Genomic DNA, 20,862 nt, shown 5'->3' on the forward strand with positions numbered 1-20,862 from the left:
CTTTAGATTCTGTGTGAGGAAACTCACAAGTACACAGTGAGATCAAGCAAACCACAGAAAAAGCTGATCCAGACTCAAGTCAGTTTAGTAGCTGAGAGACCAGAGTGTGAAACAAAGCAGGTCTGTGGGTTGATACAGAAAGAAGAAGAAAAAGTGAGGAGACAAAACAAACTAATTGAGGCAAAGAAAAAAAAAACAGTCTTTGAGTTGACGAAATATACAAAAACAAACGGACCCTGAGTTAATAAAGTAAAGAAAACGACAGAAATAAAAAGTCAGAGTTAATGAAATAAACAAAACAAACCGAGTTAATAAAAAAAAAAAAAAAAACTGAGTCTTTGAGTTAATTAAATAAATAAAATGACAGAAAAACAAGTTGAGGAATGCGGCACGCGCGTGCTGCTGCTGAAGATGACGGAGATGACGACGCGGGTCACGTGAGCGGGGTCATGTGACTGCTGCTGTGTAACAGTGAAATGTGAATCAGCAGCGGAGCGGAGGACAAGATGAACATTCTGTGAGTCTGTTGGTTTGAGGAGCTTTTTAACTGTCGCGCGCTTCACTGTCTTCTACTGTGTTGCTGTGTTTCATTATGTTTTGTTGTGTTTTATCATGTTTCTGTGTGTGTGTGTGTGTGTGTGTGTGTGTGTGTGTGTGTGTGTGTGTGTGTGTGTGTGTGTGTGTGTGTGTGTGTGTGTGTGTGTGCGTGTGTGTTGACCTAGATAAAACACTGACCAGTTCAGACTCTTCCGGTGTGACAATCAGCTCGAGACATTCTAATATTGTTTTTTGTCTCGTCTGTTGAAACTGTTTGTTTTCAATGTGACCTTCTGAACCGAGTCACAGTCACTCGCTTCCCTTTGAACCTACAGAACATCTGACCACATCAATGTAACGTGGAAGTAACGCGCTACTAATACTCTCCGTTCAGGAGGACTTTGTGTGTTATGGACACATCCCGCCCGTGATCGATACTACACCTTAACTATACAGTGAAAAGTGATTAGTACTCTAGTTTTTCAGTGAATTGCTATTTACTTTTATTATCGATTCTAATTGAAGCAAGTATGCAAATAAGGAAACACTTTTAAGAATACTCGGTCTTTATTGCGGTTTACTTCATTATTAATATCAGGAATTCAACGTCTGTATCAAATGTCTTCATTCAAATTACAATAAATGGAATGGAATATAAAAAGTAGTATAAAGTAGTGTAGATACAAAGCATGGAATCGGACGATATTGTATTAATTGTGCTGCTTTGTTGTCAATAACATAATTTCTTTATTTAAATTATTTGTTGTCAAAATAGTTCACAACATTTACCTTTATATTTTTTTTAAACAACAATAATTTTAAAACATGAGATGTCAGTATAGAAAGTAAGAAGAGAAAAATAACACCATGTTTAAAGAAGGAGAAGGAAGAAATTCACCCATTTTTTAATGTATTTTTGCCCTTCAATTAACTCCTGGATTGTAGTAGAACTGTTAATAGTTGCATATATAAACACCAGATTACAATATAATCTTCACAACTGTACAAATGTAATTATATAGGTTAATCTTTATAAAACCAAATTATAAAATTATTGGCTATAAACATGCAGTCCAAAAAGTTTGACTATTAATTCCAGTTGTGTGTGTTTAGATTAGATATTTCAGATTGAAATGTGTCAAAGCATTAAAAACTTCCCCAAAATCGAATTGAATTCTAGTCGTGTGAGTAATTTCAGTGGGCTACTTTCACCCCCGTACAGCTGTGTCTCCCTCACACTGATCAACATGTAGAAACTCTGGATAAATAACGCACTGTGTTGAAAATGTAATAATCTAACTTGGTGTCCTAATATGTTGTTACTAAATCTCCGCTAGTGACACTCTAACTTGTGTTTCTCTCCCTCAGTCTGGCGCTGGCCTTCCTCTTCTTCTTCACCTCAGCAGTCCAGAGCGGATATCTGGAATATGACCAAGATGTCCTGTGAGTTAAACCTCAACTTTCAATCTGTTCTAAACTAAAACTCGGGTCATAACAACAGCAGTGACCTCAGAGCAGAGTGGGAGGGGCTGGAAAAGAAGAAAACTCACTGATACCAGGAAGAATCTCCTTGTTGCTCCGGACTCCGAGGAGCTTTTCACTGGTTGGGATTGTATAATAATGCCAATGAGTAGAAAGCTTTACGTTACTTTTCGAGGAGAGGACGAGGCAGAGAGCAACACAGAAGATGACTGAAAGACAATCAGCATGCAGCACAATTGATAAAGAAACGTTCAGTTCCAGAGTCCAGGATCCCGATGCTGAGAGGGTAAATGACCACACGTGTATCAGGAATAGGGGTTCTGCAGCCCAGCATTAATATTCTCAGCATACGTTACTCTGCAAAGGTTTCAGGTTGCCGGAGTACCGCTCCACTTTATTCCTCACGTCACACTGGTATTGTGGTAGAGGTGAAGGTGTGGCCTCCCGCTGACTCCTGATCTTAACTGAATCCACTTCCTGTGGGTTTTACATGAAGAGACAGGGTGATGTGAAGCACACTTCATTCACAGGCAATCTGTGTGAAGTTGCTTCTGTGCAAGAAGACAAACTCGATGCTTAAAATCCAGATGAGTGGCTGTGCTCCGGTCACGGTAGCGTGACGAGGCGTCGTCTCTCTGCAGGATCCCGGAGGAATGGACCGGTGTCGGCCGGGTGGATCCTTCAGAGGAGTTGCAGCTGACCTTTGCCCTGAAGCAGCAGAACGTGGAGCTGCTGGAGGACAAGCTGAGGCTGGTGTCAGACCCCGACTCAGCCCAATATGGTAGCTCTCACTTTATTGACACTTTATTGACACATTTTGAGGAAGTTGAGACAGTTTTTATTTACATAGGAGCCAGAAATGCTGTAATATTCGGTGTTAAACCTGCAGCAGCCCCCCCCCCCCATGTTTCTTCCCTGAGTGTCTCAGGACGGTCTGGTCTTCCACAGGTAAACACCTCAGCCTGCAGGAAGTGGCGTCTCTGGTGCGTCCGTCTGAACTGACCCAGAAGGTGGTGCGTCGGTGGCTGCTGAGTCACGGCATCACAAACTGCCTGGCGGTTCACACTCAGGACTTTTTGCAGTGCAGCATGCCTGCAGCGTAAGCATATCTTTGTTCTGCTTGCTCGACCTCTTCAGACTCATCTTGCCTTTGCTTGCACCTCGTGATAAACTTCCTTTTTCTGTGGTTTTTGGTGTAAATCAAACAGGAAGCTGCAGCCTAATGAAAAACTCAGATCGGGGTCAAGGTTGCTGAGATCTGATAGAAATAGCTTCTTACCTAACAGGAGCTCCTCTGACCGACACAGAAACCTTTTTTTATCTGTTGACCTGAGGAAACGTTTGCATGCCTGCTATGAGAAGCAAGTTGAGCGCTGGTGTTCAGAGCTCACATTAGAGTCTATTGCTGTTCATTTTATTCCCACGTTGTTATTCAGTCTCACCTGAAGACATATATTCTATTACCTTGATAAGGCTCCTATCACAACATCACCACCTCATGGAGCTGAACATTCACAAATGAAACTTAAAAAACAAGAGCAATCAGAGGTTTCTGACTTCCGCCAAGGGTCGCCATGGATACAGGGAAACATTCCACATCCAGACCAACTGCCTTTATTCATTTGTTGAGTTTGGTGATCTCATGATTTTATTTCATAATTTGAAAGAACACAAGATAAGATAAAACAATATTGTTACTTTCTTCCACATTATCATCCAAACCGTAGTGGAGAAGCCTGGCTTATTATAGTTTTACTCACTAACTGGTGGCTTGTGTCTGCTTATAACAAAAGTTTCTGATGTGGAGTTAGATGGAGGGAGAAGAGAAGAGAAGAGAGTTTGTGGAGTTAGATGGAGGGAGAAGAGAAGAGAAGACAGTTTGTGGAGTTAGATGGAGGGAGAAGAGAAGAGAAGAGAAGACAGTTTGTGGAGTTAGATGGAGGGAGAAGAGAAGAGAGTTTGTGGAGTTGGATGGAGGGAGAAGAGAAGAGAAGACAGTTTGTGGAGTTAGATGGAGGGAGAAGAGAAGAGAAGACAGTTTGTGGAGTTAGATGGAGGGAGAAGAGAAGAGAAGACAGTTTGTGGAGTTAGATGGAGGGAGAAGAGAAGAGAGTTTGTGGAGTTGGATGGAGGGAGAAGAGAAGAGAAGAGAAGAGAGTTTGTGGAGTTAGATGGAGGGAGAAGAGAAGAGAAGAGAAGACAGTTTGTGGAGTTAGATGGAGGGAGAAGAGAAGAGAGTTTGTGGAGTTGGATGGAGGGAGAAGAGAAGAGAAGAGAAGAGAGTTTGTGGAGTTAGATGGAGGGAGAAGAGAAGAGAAGAGAAGACAGTTTGTGGAGTTAGATGGAGGGAGAAGAGAAGAGAGTTTGTGGAGTTGGATGGAGGGAGAAGAGAAGAGAAGAGAAGAGAGTTTGTGGAGTTAGATGGAGGGAGAAGAGAAGAGAAGAGAAGACAGTTTGTGGAGTTAGATGGAGGGAGAAGAGAAGAGAGTTTGTGGAGTTGGATGGAGGGAGAAGAGAAGAGAAGACAGTTTGTGGAGTTAGATGGAGGGAGAAGAGAAGAGAAGAGAAGACAGTTTGTGGAGTTAGATGGAGGGAGAAGAGAAGAGAAGAGAAGACAGTTTGTGGAGTTAGATGGAGGGAGAAGAGAAGAGAGTTTGTGGAGTTGGATGGAGGGAGAAGAGAAGAGAAGACAGTTTGTGGAGTTAGATGGAGGGAGAAGAGAAGAGAAGAGAAGACAGTTTGTGGAGTTAGATGGAGGGAGAAGAGAAGAGAAGAGAAGACAGTTTGTGGAGTTAGATGGAGGGAGAAGAGAAGAGAGTTTGTGGAGTTGGATGGAGGGAGAAGAGAAGAGAAGACAGTTTGTGGAGTTAGATGGAGGGAGAAGAGAAGAGAAGAGAAGACAGTTTGTGGAGTTAGATGGAGGGAGAAGAGAAGAGAGTTTGTGGAGTTGGATGGAGGGAGAAGAGAAGAGAAGACAGTTTGTGGAGTTAGATGGAGGGAGAAGAGAAGAGAAGAGAAGACAGTTTGTGGAGTTAGATGGAGGGAGAAGAGAAGAGAGTTTGTGGAGTTGGATGGAGGGAGAAGAGAAGAGAAGACAGTTTGTGGAGTTAGATGGAGGGAGAAGAGAAGACAGTTTGTGGAGTTAGATGGAGGGAGAAGAGAAGAGAAGACAGTTTGTGGAGTTAGATGGAGGGAGAAGAGAAGAGAAGACAGTTTGTGGAGTTAGATGGAGGGAGAAGAGAAGAGAGTTTGTGGAGTTGGATGGAGGGAGAAGAGAAGAGAAGAGAAGAGAGTTTGTGGAGTTAGATGGAGGGAGAAGAGAAGAGAAGAGAAGACAGTTTGTGGAGTTAGATGGAGGGAGAAGAGAAGAGAGTTTGTGGAGTTGGATGGAGGGAGAAGAGAAGAGAAGACAGTTTGTGGAGTTAGATGGAGGGAGAAGAGAAGAGAAGAGAAGACAGTTTGTGGAGTTAGATGGAGGGAGAAGAGAAGAGAAGAGAAGACAGTTTGTGGAGTTAGATGGAGGGAGAAGAGAAGAGAGTTTGTGGAGTTGGATGGAGGGAGAAGAGAAGAGAAGACAGTTTGTGGAGTTAGATGGAGGGAGAAGAGAAGAGAAGAGAAGACAGTTTGTGGAGTTAGATGGAGGGAGAAGAGAAGAGAAGAGAAGACAGTTTGTGGAGTTAGATGGAGGGAGAAGAGAAGAGAGTTTGTGGAGTTGGATGGAGGGAGAAGAGAAGAGAAGACAGTTTGTGGAGTTAGATGGAGGGAGAAGAGAAGAGAAGAGAAGACAGTTTGTGGAGTTAGATGGAGGGAGAAGAGAAGAGAGTTTGTGGAGTTAGATGGAGGGAGAAGAGAAGAGAAGACAGTTTGTGGAGTTAGATGGAGGGAGAAGAGAAGACAGTTTGTGGAGTTAGATGGAGGGAGAAGAGAAGAGAAGAGAGTTTGTGGAGTTAGATGGAGGGAGAAGAGAAGACAGTTTGTGGAGTTAGATGGAGGGAGAAGAGAAGAGAAGACAGTTTGTGGAGTTAGATGGAGGGAGAAGAGAAGAGAAGACAGTTTGTGGAGTTAGATGGAGGGAGAAGAGAAGAGAAGACAGTTTGTGGAGTTAGATGGAGGGAGAAGAGAAGAGAAGAGAAGAGAAGATGTTGCAGAATTGTGGCTGTTTATTCCTCTTTCAGCACACACTGGACAAACACTGGTCTTGTCACACACACACACACACACACACACACACATGCAGTATGGCACTGGAGGAAACAGGACAACAATAAACTACACTTCCCAAAACCAAAACATGCTACGACTCCATGTCCCACAATGCATTTGTCATTTACAGTGACAGATTAAGCAGGGAACATATGTGGCGAGATTAAAATGTGTCAGAATTATTTTTTAACCGGATCACCACAAACATTTAATGATTTCTTCCGTTGTTCAAATTGCACGTGTGTCCCAGTTGTCATAAAGATCAGCTCAGAGGTATTATAGATATCTTGCTTACAGATCAATACATTCTGGTGATTCTATAGCCTCCTTGGTGAGGTAGTGAACCAGAATCTCACATGAGGAACAGAAAGAAAACTCTTCCACCAGAAAAACCTTGCCACCAGCAGGTTCCTGCTTGAACTGGTTGACATCAGGCTGCAATCATCATATTTACAGTTGTGGAAAAGAGGAAACTTGGGTTCACCCTTTAGATACGTAAATGTTACCAGAGATTTAATCTTTATATCTTTTAAGTTCAACATATAATGTATATTCAAAATGTTCCTCTTTTGTATTGTTAGAAAACACATATTTAATATTTAATCCACCCAAGTTTCCAAGAGGTTACCTAACATGCTTTATTCTGCCTAAAACAACCTCTGTTCAACAGTATTTGGTACAGAAATAACTTATAAATATATTTAAATCTTTTACATTTGCAAGGTTGACCTGGCCAATAATGTATAGAAACAAATGAAAAACTTTTTCGGAAAGCTCGTTAAAAACATGAATTCATGTTGTGACTAACTAGACAGATTAGGGTTAGTCATCTGTTTCCTCTGTACGACTCTAACCAGGCTCTTCAGGATTACTTCGCATACAACAACCTACTGCAGTATTCCCTGAAGATCACCACCAGTCAGTGTTTACTTTGTCACTTCAATCAACCTATTTTGATTGGACGTGAGACGTGGATGCACCCAGTCAGAAAGAAAGATTAGAAGCCTGTGGGAGATGAAATGAGAAGACCGAGTTCAACAAGGAGATCATGAGCATGTATGACCCCAGGAAGGAGCAGAGAGACGAGAGCAAGAGTCCAACCTTCTGCTGCCCCACTAAGAGAAGATCCACAATGACCTGAGCCACAGTGAAGGTGTGAGCTTGATCAAATAGGAACGTTTAAACCCCCCAGACCAGGAGCTGCTTCCCCTTAAAGCTCATTTCCAGTCTTGAATCACGAGTGAAAATGTTCCTGTTGGTGTTTTCCTTTGGAGTGTGGAGATGATGAAGAGTCACTTCTGTCTGGCCAGCACGCAAACGTTCCTCCGGGTCTGGAACTCACCAGCTATGTGATTGTTGATGTTTCCTGTGTTTGTGTGCGAAGTGTCGCCGAGGTTCTGCTCCCGGGAAGTCGGTTCCACCGGTACCTCCGAGACGGCCAGCACAGAGTGCGGTCGCCTGCTCCGTACTCGGTTCATGACGACGTTCACCAACACCTCGACTTCGGTGAGCGCCGTGTTTAGTATGTTTCATTGGTACTGTCACAGCTGTTTAACTGGCGTGTCCGTGCCTCGACAGTGGGCGGTCTTCACCGTCTCCCTCCTAAAGGCCTGGACGTCAACAGGAAGCGGCGGCGCTCCGCAGCGGGGCTGCACCTTGGCGTGACGCCCGCCATCTTGAGGGAGCGCTACAACATTACGGCCGCCGACGTGGGGTCGGCTCAGAACAACAGCCAAGCCGTAGCTCAGGTACGACCCTCCCACGCGGTCGGACGGCGCCCAGCGACCAGACTGTGAGTCCAGGGTTTGTGTCCCCTGCAGTTCCTGGAGCAGTACTACCACGCTGCAGATCTGGCCGAGTTCATGGGAATGTTCGGTCGCGGCTTCCCGCATCATTCCCAGATCGATCGCGTGGTGGGAACTCAGGGAGCGGGCAAGGCCGGGCTGGAGGCCAGCTTGGATGTGGAGTACATCATGAGCACAGGGGCCAACATCTCCACCTGGTTCTTCACCAATCCAGGTACTAGGAGCCTGAGCTGTGTTTGATCACGTCACAACTTTCTGTTCCACCAATTGGATCCAGAAATAGAGTGAAGGATTCCAGTTCACGTGTCACTTGCTGAATTTGTGACTCCACTCAGTGAGTGTGAATGAGTGTGTCCGCAAGCAGGCGCACATTTCTTACAGCTCAGTTTTCTTTGTATGACACCAGTTAGCCTTCTCGCGGCTAAAATAAAGCTAAAAACAACAGTGAAAACCAGAAGTCCACCTCCAGCTGTGCAGCAGTTTGTCTTTCTTTCTCCTGGCTTTGCCTCCAGGCCGTCACGAGTCGCAGGAGCCGTTCCTCCAGTGGATGGTGCTGCTCAGCAACATGTCCGCCCTGCCCTGGGTTCACACCATCAGCTACGGCGACGACGAAGACAGCCTCTCCGCCGCCTACATGATGCGCATCAGCACCGAGTTCATGAAGGCCGGCGTCCGCGGAATCTCCCTGCTCTTCGCCTCAGGTCAGTCAGGGTGAAGGGAATCCAAAAGACTTCAGCCAAGACTAATGTGCCTCGCGGAGGAACTCTTGCTTCTGTCCTGGACTCCTTTCACACACTTTCAGCGAGGAGCTCGTAAAAACTCCTCCACGATAATCACAGTTGCAGCTGTTCAAGGTTGCAGAATAAATGTTTTTCGTGGTTCAGTGTTCCAATTGTCAAAGTGGCCACACCTTGTTTTTTTTTATAAAAGCTAATGAAGGTTATTATAGGAGCCAGATAAGGTTAAGGGGGTTTATTAACATGACCGCGGGGAGGCGCTGTGGTTTATTGAGGGGAGGGTTCTGACCCAGAAGGGCAAATCATTTTTTGACCGCTGTGTCTGAATATGTTTGTTGACTCACTGAGAAAACCAGCAGTTGTATTGTCACTGTGGACACAAATAATTATTGTTTACAGCGAGAAGAACCAGCATGTCGCCATTTTTTAGTTTTACGCAGCGATGGTCTGGCATCAAGAGGCAGAAAGGCCAAACAGAACGTCAGCCACGTCTACCTTCGGTTACTTTCACAGTTCTAATGTTGTTGAGATGTAAGACAAACTGAATTCTCCAGCGACTCACTACTGCCACCTGATGCACGGTAGTTGCACTGATTATTTTACAAATGAGCCCTTTAATCTTCATTATCATGTCCATCGGGGAAACTGAGCTTTTCATTCGAGGTGACGTCATCTCGTGAAACCGTTTGGACTGTGAATGAGAGTCTTTCAGGGTGAAAACAGACATTCTGGTTTTCAATGGTATCATTTTAGTAATTGAAGAGCCAGAGAGCGATGGAGTGTTTTGTGTTGCATGAAAGAGAGTGTCTTGGTCTCCTTGGCAGTGAGTCAAGAGGCTGCGGCGCTCCTTCACGTCATCATCTCACTGGAAACACAAACACAGCCAGGTCGTTGTCAGTCAAGCGGCCGTCGTCACGTGACGGTCCGGTCAAACATGTTGAACGTGCTGATTTCCACAACCACACTGTAAAGCTTTGCTGAGATGTGGAGTGTGACTGCTCGTCGCTTCAGGATTAATGTGTGATCTGCTGCAGGTGACAGCGGTGCTGGATGCAAACATGAGGCGAGGGGGCAGAACTGCTTCAGGCCCAGTTTCCCTGCCTCAAGGTGAAACCTACTCGCGTTAAAACCCCCCTCTCATCTCCGAGTGTTGAAACTGATGCCGCTTCAACTTCCCAGCCCGTACGTGACGACGGTCGGAGGAACGTCGTTCAAGAACCCCTTCAAGATGACATATGAAGTGACAGATTACATCAGTGGAGGAGGCTTCAGCAACGTCTTTGAAATGCCTGAATACCAGGTAGTAAAGTCACATTTCCTCTTGGTCATGCAGGTTTTCAGTCGCGTGGAACTATTTTACCAAAAGTGAAGTGAATAAAGAGAAAATATCTGGAGGTCTTGTGGCTGCCAATGTTTCCTTTTGTTTCTGTTTATTATTTTAGATATTTAGGAAAGCAAAGCAGTGTTACGGTTTATAAATTCCCTAAAATACACCGTGTGCCACTCAATGTCACTTATTCCGTGGAGTTAGTATACGTGTTCAGTACCTGTTGAGATGCTGCAGCAGCAGGAGAGACGCTACGTTTCCTTTTCTTTTCATTTTGTTCTTTGCTCTTGTGCTTCTCGTTTCCTCGTCCCTCCGCAGGTCAGCGCAGTGAAGAAGTATCTGAAGAGCGTCACGGAAAGCCTTCCTCCTCAGTCGTACTTCAACACCAGCGGCCGGGCCTACCCGGACATGGCCGCCCTGTCCGACAACTACTGGGTGGTCAGCAACCGAGTGCCCATCCCCTGGGTGTCCGGGACCTCGGTAAGACGCCCTCTCAAGGGGCTTTGAAGGGTTCGATTCAGCCAAAACCTCATAAAGTCACAAAAGTAATAAATGAACACCATCATGTGTCATTTATTTATATCAACATTTGAAGGAAAACTGACAAAGTTACACATATTTCTCAACTTTGAAAGTGAATTTTCAATATATTGCACTTGAGTGAGAAGGTCTAAATCTCTGTTGTCCGCGTCTCCTTCATTTGTAGCCAAAGATCAACAAACCTGCTAAAACGCATCGAGTCACTTGTTTTAAATTCGTCACAATTCTTCATATTCTGTCAAGAGTTTCAAACGAAAGCATCTGTCCGGTGACTTTGTGCTCTATCTGGGAGTGAGAGGGGATTTTCTGGGGGGGAAAAGGTGTAAAAAAAAAGCAGTTATTATGTGTTGGAAGTGTAAAAAAAAAAGCAAGTGTTTCACTTTGTCATTCTTTTCTAACATCTTTAGTCTTGATTGTCATTAACTCATCATTGAAGAACAGCTGATGCTTCTTAAACATGAAAAGTACTTGTGCCGTGTCTTTAAATTCACATCACTAGTTTATCTCATTTGATTGAAAATTATTTTATTTTATTTGATTGTGTGTTTGTTTGTAAACATTCGGTACATCTGGCCAACAGTTCATCGATGCAAATCAGAAATCAGCCAATCACATGACAACTAAATATATTGGGCCCTTGGTAGTGATCAGGAGAGACATCAGATTGGGGTATATCGGATATTTGAATTACTTTAAACATGCAGAGATGTTGAAATATGGTGCCAGAATGAATGAATGCGTTATTGTTGTAGCGACAAGTTTCTTGTCTGCAAAGGCGCTTTATTATGAAACACAACCAGTTGCTCCTCCTTTCCTCTGCTGACAGTCACACACACACACACAATGCATGCAGTCACCTGGCCCGCCCCCTTATCCACTCTCAGCCAATCACAGGCCAACCTGCTGTAATGGTGCGTTCAGGTAACACAAAAGAATGGGAACCAACCATTGTCGTCAATAAACCTCAACATTGCAATAAGGCCCCTCTTTTTAAATGAATCAACCACTCAATCATTGGAAGACTTTATTTGTCTTGTTGGGGGGCAAACATGGTCGCATAGAGCAGGCAGTGGCAATAAATAGTGCAATAACACACTACAACTACATCTCTGGGTAAATAAATAGCAATAATAGTAGTAAAAGCGTGACTCAGATTAAATACAACAAAGAGTGAAGGTCAAAGGTTAAATATGTAAAAACATGGTGCAGGAGGCGGCGATCAGCAAACCCGTGTTTGTTCATACAGTGGGGGGGGGGGTGGGGGGGTCTGAAAAAGTAAATTGTAATCTAACTTAGTTACTTTCGAGAACTAATCTGTGAAGTAACTAAGTTACTTTTCAAAGGAGTCACTAGCAATCAGCAATGGGATTAGTTGTTCCGGTAACTGTAGCCACACTGCGCACACTGAACTTGAACGCAGCTCATGACCCTGAAGCGTTTGTGTGCCGTTCCTCCTGCAGGCGTCCACCCCCGTGGTGGGAGGCATGCTCTCCCTCATCAACGACCAGCGCCTGCAGCAGGGGCTCCCTCCCCTCGGCTTCCTCAACCCTCGTCTCTACACGCTGCAGGGCCAGGCCCTGTTCGATGTGAGCCACATTTCTTACCGTCGCTTCAGTCACCGAGAAGCCACTTTGTCAGGGAGGTGGTGGATTCTTCCATTTCGGCTCAGAATAAATGTTTAGTTCAACAGATGATTGTGTGACGTGGGAGTCTTTCCCCCGCCGCCGGTGTAGCAGGAGGTCAGGAAGCTCTCTGTGGCTGGTCTCAGCTTCCTGATCAACTTGTTTTGAACACAAGTGTTGGATGACACCGTGCAGTAGCTTCATCCGTTCTTCCGGAATCATTTAATAATCAACCCACTGAACTGTCATCCTTGGGGAGGAGGGACTTTTCACTTCGGTTCATCCACCTTTGGCTCCACGGCTTGTTTCGTTTACATCATGGCGGCCTTGAACATATTCATTTTGTGTGACAGGACTCGCTTGTGACATTTCAGCATTTCCCTGCAGCACAGCTTGGTCTCTTTACGCTGCACTTCCTGTGACCCTGCAGGTGACCGAAGGCTGCCACCTGAGCTGCCTGGACGAGCAGGTTCAGGGGAAAGGCTTCTGTGCCGCACCGTCGTGGGACCCGGTGACGGGCTGGGGGACGCCGGACTACCCCGCCCTGCTCGCCGCCCTCCGAACAGACTGAAGCTTTCAGAAGGAGAGAGCTGGTGCTCTTCCATCCACAGCCTCAGGAACTGCGTCACTCCACATTATTCTCTTTGTTCTAATGACAAAACCTGACACTGATTTCTACTGATCTGTCTGCTTCAGGACAAACCTGTGCAATTCTCATTTTCTGAAACATAAAACTGATTTCAGGTCAGCGGTAGTGAGAGTTTGGGACGTTTGTGTTCCATGCTGCTCGTTTCTGCTGTTCTCTGCATTTTAACTGACCCAGATCTCTTTGATCCCTTTGTGGGAAGATAAGACTGTTGTGTTTTAAATTCATGCTCGGTGCTGCGTGGAGGCACCGGTGGCTATGCATCATCCAAATCACCTCCTCCACTTTATTTTTAATGACGACCGCATTGGAATCGTTATGTGGGATGCAGTGGTTCCATCAGATGAAGAAGATTCCGGCTGTAATTGGATTGTGTGTTGTTTGTCTGGAGAGTGGATGTAATGTGCGATACTGAATCTGGTTCATGATTTGACTCGGCAGGGACAAAACCAGTTCCAGTGTTTGTCGTGATTTCAAAACAAGAACATCTGCGTGCAATTCTTGTTGTTGATCAATCCCGAATCACGTGGTCTGCTGCCAGATCAGCAGGACCTCTTGTGACGACGTTCGACTTTAGTTTGTTACTGTTTCTACCAAGAAGCTCTGACACACTGGCTTTCCCAACGACTCAGCCTCGGCGCCACTTGTTTTTATCCCTGGTTTGACAGGAACTGACATCAGGTGTTCAACCGGAGAACGAGTGCCTGCAGTGACTGATTCGAAGCTGCACATGTACTTGGGGACGTCTTAATGTGTTTCATAGGAAGAGGAGAGGAGCTGTTCTACCAAACGAGCCAATAAAGCCCCGTCTCCACCGCACAGTCTTTTCCAGTTTTCAGCCTTTATCATATACACTGATGCCTTTCTCAACTAATTAAGTCACATGCTTCATCTTCCTCGGTCAACTGGGACCGGCTCCAGACACCAGATGGAAAACTGACATTTGTCGTCTGAACGTTTCAGAATTCATCTAAACAAAACAGAAGTTGGCTCACGTCCACAGCCTGAGCCTTTGAAGACCCACGTTCCCAGTGAAAGCTTTAACGTCAACGGCAATCATGACGGGTCCTTCAGTGTGTCATGCAGGAGAAAGCCAGCTGACAAATTGTTCCACAATACACCTGCTGGGACGTTGGCGTGAACCTGCTCAAGCTGTAAGACGAGAAATACCACGCCGCTTGTGCAGCAATCAATTGATACTGTCGTTTTCCTTTAACCAGAAGAAAATGTCCGTCGGCAAACTTGAGACGCAAGCTCAGTGGAGTTTAAATTCAGATAGACCTCGAAATGAGAAATTATTTCTTTTTTTAAATCTGACACGATCACACCTCCGTTTAACGACTGCATTTTGCAGTGAACTTGAATAGTTTTGCATTGCAACATGAGACAAATGACCCTGTTGTGCTGGTAGTGCAAGGGAGGAAAACTTTAATCAAAATTGTTGGGTTTTTTTTTAACAGTGTTTACTATTGAAAATCACATGGCTATTATCTACACGATTCTGAGATTGCATTGTAGAAAATAAAAATATGCAAAGACCAGTCAATCCCCTCAAACACAGTCAAGGCAGGGAAAAAGAAAACAAACAAACCTCTTCAGTGAAGAGCTACAGGGACAATCTGACTACGTACGTTATTACAGAGCTTATGTCAAACCGTGTACAATATGCACACTGTGGGGAGGCAAGTACAAAATTGAAAAGTTGTCTTTTAATCAATGCAAATTTGAAAGATATTGCAAAAACGTTTGCTGTGGCTGTGCTGCTAAGGTAGAAATAGGCTTCTTGTTTGTGTGGGTGTAGATCCATGAATGAGCGTCTTCAACAAGAAGAAAGTGTAACGTGGTTCCGTCCGGGTGGAGCCGAGGGGGGGTAGGAGCCTGAGGGGGCGGAGTTTACCAGTTCCTTGTTCAAACCTCCGTGTTATATCAAAAAAGTTCAAAGAGGTCATTTCTCTTTCAATCTTTCACCTAGAGGCAAGAGAGGGACTTGTTATGTCACAACGAAGCAGGACAAGAGTCTGTGGGGAGCAGAGCAGGTGGGGTCCTCCAGGGTTCCTCCAGAGTTCCTCCAGGGGTCCTCCAGAGTTCCTCCAGGGGTCCTCCAGGGTTCCTCCAGAGTTCCTCCAGAGTTCCTCCAGGGGTCCTCCAGAGTTCCTCCCTGCTCACTGGTTGTTCTTGGCTTTGGCGTGTGTGAGGATGTGAGACTTCAGGTTGGTGGACTGGGCAAACTTTTTGTTGCAGCCATCGAAGGGGCACACGTACGGGCGGTCTCCAGTGTGAATGCGGACGTGTGTGCGCAAGTTAAAGTCCAGAGAAAAGCGCTTGCCACAGCCCTCGAACGTGCACTGCAGACAAGGAGAGGAACATGGTGAGCCAGACCAGGGGGCGGATCGCCATACTATACCATACCCCACCCCACCCCACCATACCATACCCCACCCCACCATACCATACCCCGCCCCGCCATACCATACCCCACTGCAGACAAGGAGAGGAACATGGTGAGCCAGACCAGGGGGCGGATCGCCATACTACACCATACCCCACCCCACCATACCATACCATACCCCGCCCCGCCATACCATACCCCACTGCAGACAAGGAGAGGAGCATGGTGAGCCAGACCAGGGACCGGATCACCCATACCACACCCCACCCCGCCATACCCCACCACAACACAACCCCGGGGACTCACCTGGAAAGGTTTCTCGCCTGTGTGTACAAGTTGATGTCTCTTGAGTTTTGAACTCTCCACGAAGGCTTTGCCACACTCTGCACACACGTGCACACGAGGCCCGTGAGTGTGCAAGTGTTTCCTCATGGCGGAGTTATCCCTGAACATCTTGGTACATCCCTGGGGGGCGAGAAACACGGGAAAGCCCATCACACACAGAACACCGTCTTAATGTGACGCGCACAAACCGAAAACGCATGAAGATCCTCCACGTTCAGTGTTTAAAACGAGGACGCACTGAAATGTTGTGCGTCTCAGAGGAGGTGGTGTGGTCCCAGGGCCCCCACCCGCTACAGGCCCTCCCTGTCTGCAGCAGTACAGCAGGTCACCAGGCTCTCTGGTGGAGCAGTAAAGAACCCTGAAGCTCTCCACCCTCACTGCCTGGCCTCCGGGTGCTCCTGAGGTCCATGATGCTATCAGACTGTAGAGGGGCCGAGGGGCCGAGGACCCGGCCCTGAGGACGTCCAGGATGAGAGCAGAGACCTTCTCACCATTGCTCACGTTTTGTGGTCTTCTGCAGAGAAGCCCAATATTAAACTCACCCAGTCTGTTGTCTCAAACAACCCTGCTGGGATTCCTCAGTCCATCTTCAGGTTTTAGAAGATGAGATTTGATAAGATTTGGACAGCACCATATGAATTAACTACAATCTCCAAGTTCACACCACCAAATCTATGCGATCATTTCCAGAACGATCTGCAGCTCGAAACACACAACAGTATTTTACATCAGAATTTAAACCTCTGGTGTCTAGTGCGAGATCATTGGGCCGCCGCTGCCGTCTCGGCCAAGTGTTCCTTGGAAAACAGATATTTGATCTTCACAAAACGTACTTGTTTAAGTGCCAGTCTACAATTTCAAACACACAGTGGTAGAGGACATTGTCAAGCACCCACCTTATGCGGACAGGCTATCGTCCTCGGAGCGTCGTCTTCTTTTACTTTTCTCGGCTTCATGCTGCAACAGACAAAATGCACAGCTTGTGGTTCAATAGAAGTCGTACTTCTGGTTTGCCTTCATGTAAACTAGGTGGACGACACACTCACCGTGCAAACTCTGCCAGCTGTTTGGGGTCTGACAGGTCGATGCCCGGGATGCCCCCGGGAGGAAGCTTCTTCCCCGTCATGTACTCGGAATAATCCGGAGGAGAGTTTTCACCTGTGATCTGCTCCTCATGGTCGATGTCCTTCTTGTCATCTGTATGAAATGGATTTTACACATCGTCAAGACAATTCTGTCACACGAATCTGAAAGCTGCATGTCACCATTTATATAAAGGGGTTAAACATGTTAAATCCTTATTTTAAATGGCAAAAAAGACTTGAGCAAAGCAACATCCAATCAACTTCTACATGTCAGACCAAATACTCAACACACTTTCTATTGTATTAATTCACACAAAATGTCTTTAAACTAACATTTAGTTCAAGGAGAAACAGAATCTGCTTGAGTTTATGCAATCAAAAAATCCCATTTCAGCAGAAATACATTGCAGCAATCTGAAAATGACATTACTCCACAAAACCACTTATTTGCACCAACTGTAGATATTTTAATTGACTTCTTTAGTGTAATGCACTGTGAATGGCACCTTTGTAATACCAACATTCACAATATACATAAAGTATACTGAATTCAATATCCACTGAATTGCATTTATTGTAAATCATTCGGTTATTGCAATATTAAAAACTCAGTCATGATCACCTAATATATTCAATCTAAAAAGTATTGTAAGTGCTTTGATTTTGGTTAATGTACTTTTAATTTCTTTAATTTACTTCTAATTATGACAATACTGAGAGGTTCATTGAAAGCAATTAAAATGCCGCACAAGTAGGAGTTTTAAAATTTAAATAGTGCTAAATTGGGAAGCAAATCAACGTTTGGTATATTTATTATCCTGTTAATGGAACGCGACATTCGTGTTTAACATCTTTGTATTAATACCTACTATCTAACGTCAGGAGGCGGATCAAGTTTCACTCGCGTCGTTTCAACATGTGCGCCGTTTAAAAACCCGTCAAACGTGAAAATCCTTGCACGAAGTCCGCTCTGCCTTCCTGCGGCGTAAATATGACGTTTCGTGTTTGTTTTCGGCGTTTGTGCGCTCCGGAGCGGCGCTCGGCCAGCGGTCCCTGCACGCGCCGCCGCCCCGGATCAACTGCGCCACAGCGGCCTAGCGGAGCTCGCGGCGCGCGGCGCGCGCTGCACCCGCTCCCACTCCCGCCGCCATCTTCGTCGGCCAAATAAACGCCATTTTTTCGGGCCGCCATACTTTCCAGACCGGGGAAATATGGCGGCGCCCATCGACACATAAAACATGGCTACCTTTAAAAACAAAAACCTTTCAAATGGGGTTAGTCTGCTCCGGAGCGGGGAAAAGTGTGGTCGTTGGAGCGGGGGACGAGGCCCCGCCAGGCCCGGGCTCCACACACACACACCGAGAACAAAGCGAGCGGCAAGCAGCAGGAATTCCGCCAGGACTCGCAACTTACCCGAAGCCCACATAGTGACTGAAAACTCCCCCTCCAGAGTCTTTATCTGCACCTGCTTCTGCTCCCACTTGCGGCCCATTTCCCCCCCGCCCAGGTAGCTCTTTTTGCCCGCTTTCTTCCCGCTGCCACTCTTCTTCATTCGGCCTGTCGCCGAGCTTTTCCCGGCCACAGTAACCAGAGTCTGTTCGATGTAGTCCTCCTCCACGGCGGGCACCGGGATGAGGATCTGGTCCTCGAAGCCATCATCCGTGTGCAGCTCGGAGTCGTCCTCGCCCACCACCTCCTCCCGGGTCTGCACCAGGATCACCTCCTGGTGCGGGTGGAGGGAGTGCGGATCGTCCAGCGGCTGTAAGGCGATCATCGGCTGGTGTTCTCCGTCGTCTCCCACTATTGTCGTCTCGATTGTCTCTACTTCTATTTCGTGCAATTCCACTATTTCAGCCGGCATTTCCGTGCCGTCCGCCTCTATATACAGGGTGTCCCCTGACGCCATGGTTTGTTTGGTATTTCCTCCTACTTCTGCGCTGTTTGTCCTGCGGTGCAGCGTCCCTTCCTGCTGCTCTGCCTTCTTCCTCCCCGTCAACACACACAGCCCGTCAGACGCGACGCTGCTCAACTCTCGCGAGATTTCAAGCCTCCGCGGCTCCGCGGTGCGGGGGCCGGGGCGTCCCACAGGGCAGAGCTCAGGGGCCACAGCGACTTAGAAAACACATAGAGCATCTTTTAACTCACTCTTGATCAATGAGAAATATACCAGTTCCAATTTATAACGGTCGAATTGTAAAACAAGACACATTTTTCATTAAATACCTTATTCTACCTTCATCTCACAGTCTCATACAATTCTTCGGTAAAAAAATGAGCTTTTTTTATAAAGCTGCGTGAATCGTGTGGTCCCCTGTGTCTTTTATTTATTGTTCTCATTTATTTTATTGCTTTTTAAGCGTCTTTATATTTCTATTTATTCTTTTTAATTGTTTTATTCTTATTTGTAGTTTCTTAATGTGTTTCTAGTTTTTCATCTGTTTTGATTTTAATTTTATGGTTTTATACTTATTTAGTGTTGGACTGTTTAGTTTTATGTGCAGTATGTGAAGCACTTTGTAAACGCTTCGTTTTTAAAATGTGCTATATAAATAAAGTGGATTGGATTGGATAATGCTCTTTGTATTTATTTATTTATTTTCTTCTAAGTGTTTTGATGGGTGGATGCGGTGGGGGGGGGGGGGGGGGGGGTGACTGCATCTTATTTGACAACATAGTTCGTAAATGCAACTTGGCTTCCTTTAGAGTTGGTAGGAAAGAAGGATTGTCCTTATTTGTACAGATGTGTGTATTGTCGACCTTTTATTTATCAGAATGTGACTTTTGGATGCAGCTGTGGTAGTTTGTCATCTAGATTAGGCTTGTCTCATGTTTGGATATTTTGTGGACTGAAAGAAAGGAAAAAATATTTCCCTGTACAAGTTAAAGCTATTTTCTGTTATTATGTTTAAATATAAAGACCTTTGAAAGAAAGAAAGAAAGAAAAAAGAATCAGAAACACTAAGATCCAAATCTTTCAAGTTTCCTGTGGCTCCAAAGCAAAGAAAATTCACTTCTAAACACTTAATCATATAAATCCTGAATGTTTGAGACTTAGATTTGATTTTGATTACAACAGTTGTTGTGACAAATACATTGAAACAAAAGACTGTACATTTAAAAATGCTATTTGGATAAATGAGGATCTGGTTGTCTTACCAAATTGACATTTGTTTAACCTTAAAAAGGACATGTTTTAGTTGTTATACCAGCTAAAAATTCCATTTATGACTTGTCCATTAACACAATCTTAATTACTGGAAAATTCTCTATACACAAAAACAGATATAAAATTGTTTAACAAAAACACTTTTGATAAGGAACTATGTCAATATTTTTCGTCTTCTAAATGTAGGAGAAAAAGAAAGTTGTAAAACATTGCAGTGTAGTAGAAGACTTTAACCTTACAGAGAAACCCTAGACTTTCTCTGAATTACTTAATCGTGTACCCATTATTCTAGCCTCTTCTTTTTTTCTTTTAGTTATCCTGTATACATCATCTTGTATTTTGTGATGTTTGTCTATTATTTAATAGAAAATGTAAAACTATCAACATTTTGTAAATTGTAATTTTGCTCAATAAAAAAAAAAATAAGAATATGAAACAATGTTTCAATATATCATCATCGAGGGATGGACCACTTCACATCTTCATTAGGTTCAGATGGTGACCCTGAAAACGATGCGTCCTTTTTGGATTTGTGTACCCAAAATGCACTGCATTCCAGAACTGTGTTTGGGGTACGTTCATATTTCCCCAAACGAAACAGAATTTCCCACAAAGTCCCTAAAGAGAACTCTAGCACGCCTCAAGCAGGGGAATGTGAACATGCCCTGAATTCAGTTCTGGATTATGAGGAGAAGCAGGAGTATGTCATCTTCGCAGTTTCTATGTTCTCATGTATTCTTCGGTGTTTTTGGTGTGTTTGGTAAACCACAGCGGCCTCTAAAGGCCTGGCATATGTACTATAATCATGTTGAGCCGTGTTCATAGTGACGTGTGGACGTATTGTTTTTTAAGAACGCCGTGGAGAAAAAAGGTTGTTGGCTTGGGTAGACAGGGCATATATGTCTGAACGAGTGCAACACATATGGGAGACACACAGGGTTCGAATTACAACGTGGCTTTCGGGGGAGCCCTATTTTC

The 20,862-nt window shown here is 45.0% G+C and overlaps 2 protein-coding genes across 2 annotated transcripts; one reads left to right on the forward strand and one right to left on the reverse strand.

Moving 5' to 3' along the window:
• Window positions 1-431: 431 nt before the first annotated feature.
• Window positions 432-13,718, forward strand: tpp1 (tripeptidyl peptidase I). The gene is made up of 13 exons (XM_080512287.1): window positions 432-517; window positions 1,906-1,980; window positions 2,661-2,800; window positions 2,968-3,118; window positions 7,607-7,728; window positions 7,801-7,970; window positions 8,043-8,241; window positions 8,540-8,728; window positions 9,799-9,871; window positions 9,944-10,064; window positions 10,410-10,571; window positions 12,092-12,217; window positions 12,684-13,718. The coding sequence occupies exons 1-13, from the start codon at window positions 507-509 to the stop codon at window positions 12,822-12,824; spliced, it is 1,680 nt and encodes a 559-aa protein (XP_080368413.1). The 5' UTR covers window positions 432-506; the 3' UTR covers window positions 12,825-13,718.
• A 592-nt stretch (window positions 13,719-14,310) lies between these two features.
• Window positions 14,311-18,725, reverse strand: yy1a (YY1 transcription factor a). The gene is made up of 5 exons (XM_080513191.1): window positions 18,132-18,725; window positions 16,680-16,830; window positions 16,530-16,590; window positions 15,595-15,753; window positions 14,311-15,244 (listed from the first exon to the last, which is right to left on the reverse strand). The coding sequence occupies exons 1-5, from the start codon at window positions 18,622-18,624 to the stop codon at window positions 15,062-15,064; spliced, it is 1,047 nt and encodes a 348-aa protein (XP_080369317.1). The 5' UTR covers window positions 18,625-18,725; the 3' UTR covers window positions 14,311-15,061.
• Window positions 18,726-20,862: the final 2,137 nt, after the last annotated feature.

Source organism: Blennius ocellaris (genome assembly GCF_963422515.1).
Source record: "Blennius ocellaris genome assembly, chromosome: 17".
Lineage (NCBI taxonomy): Eukaryota > Metazoa > Chordata > Actinopteri > Blenniiformes > Blenniidae > Blennius > Blennius ocellaris.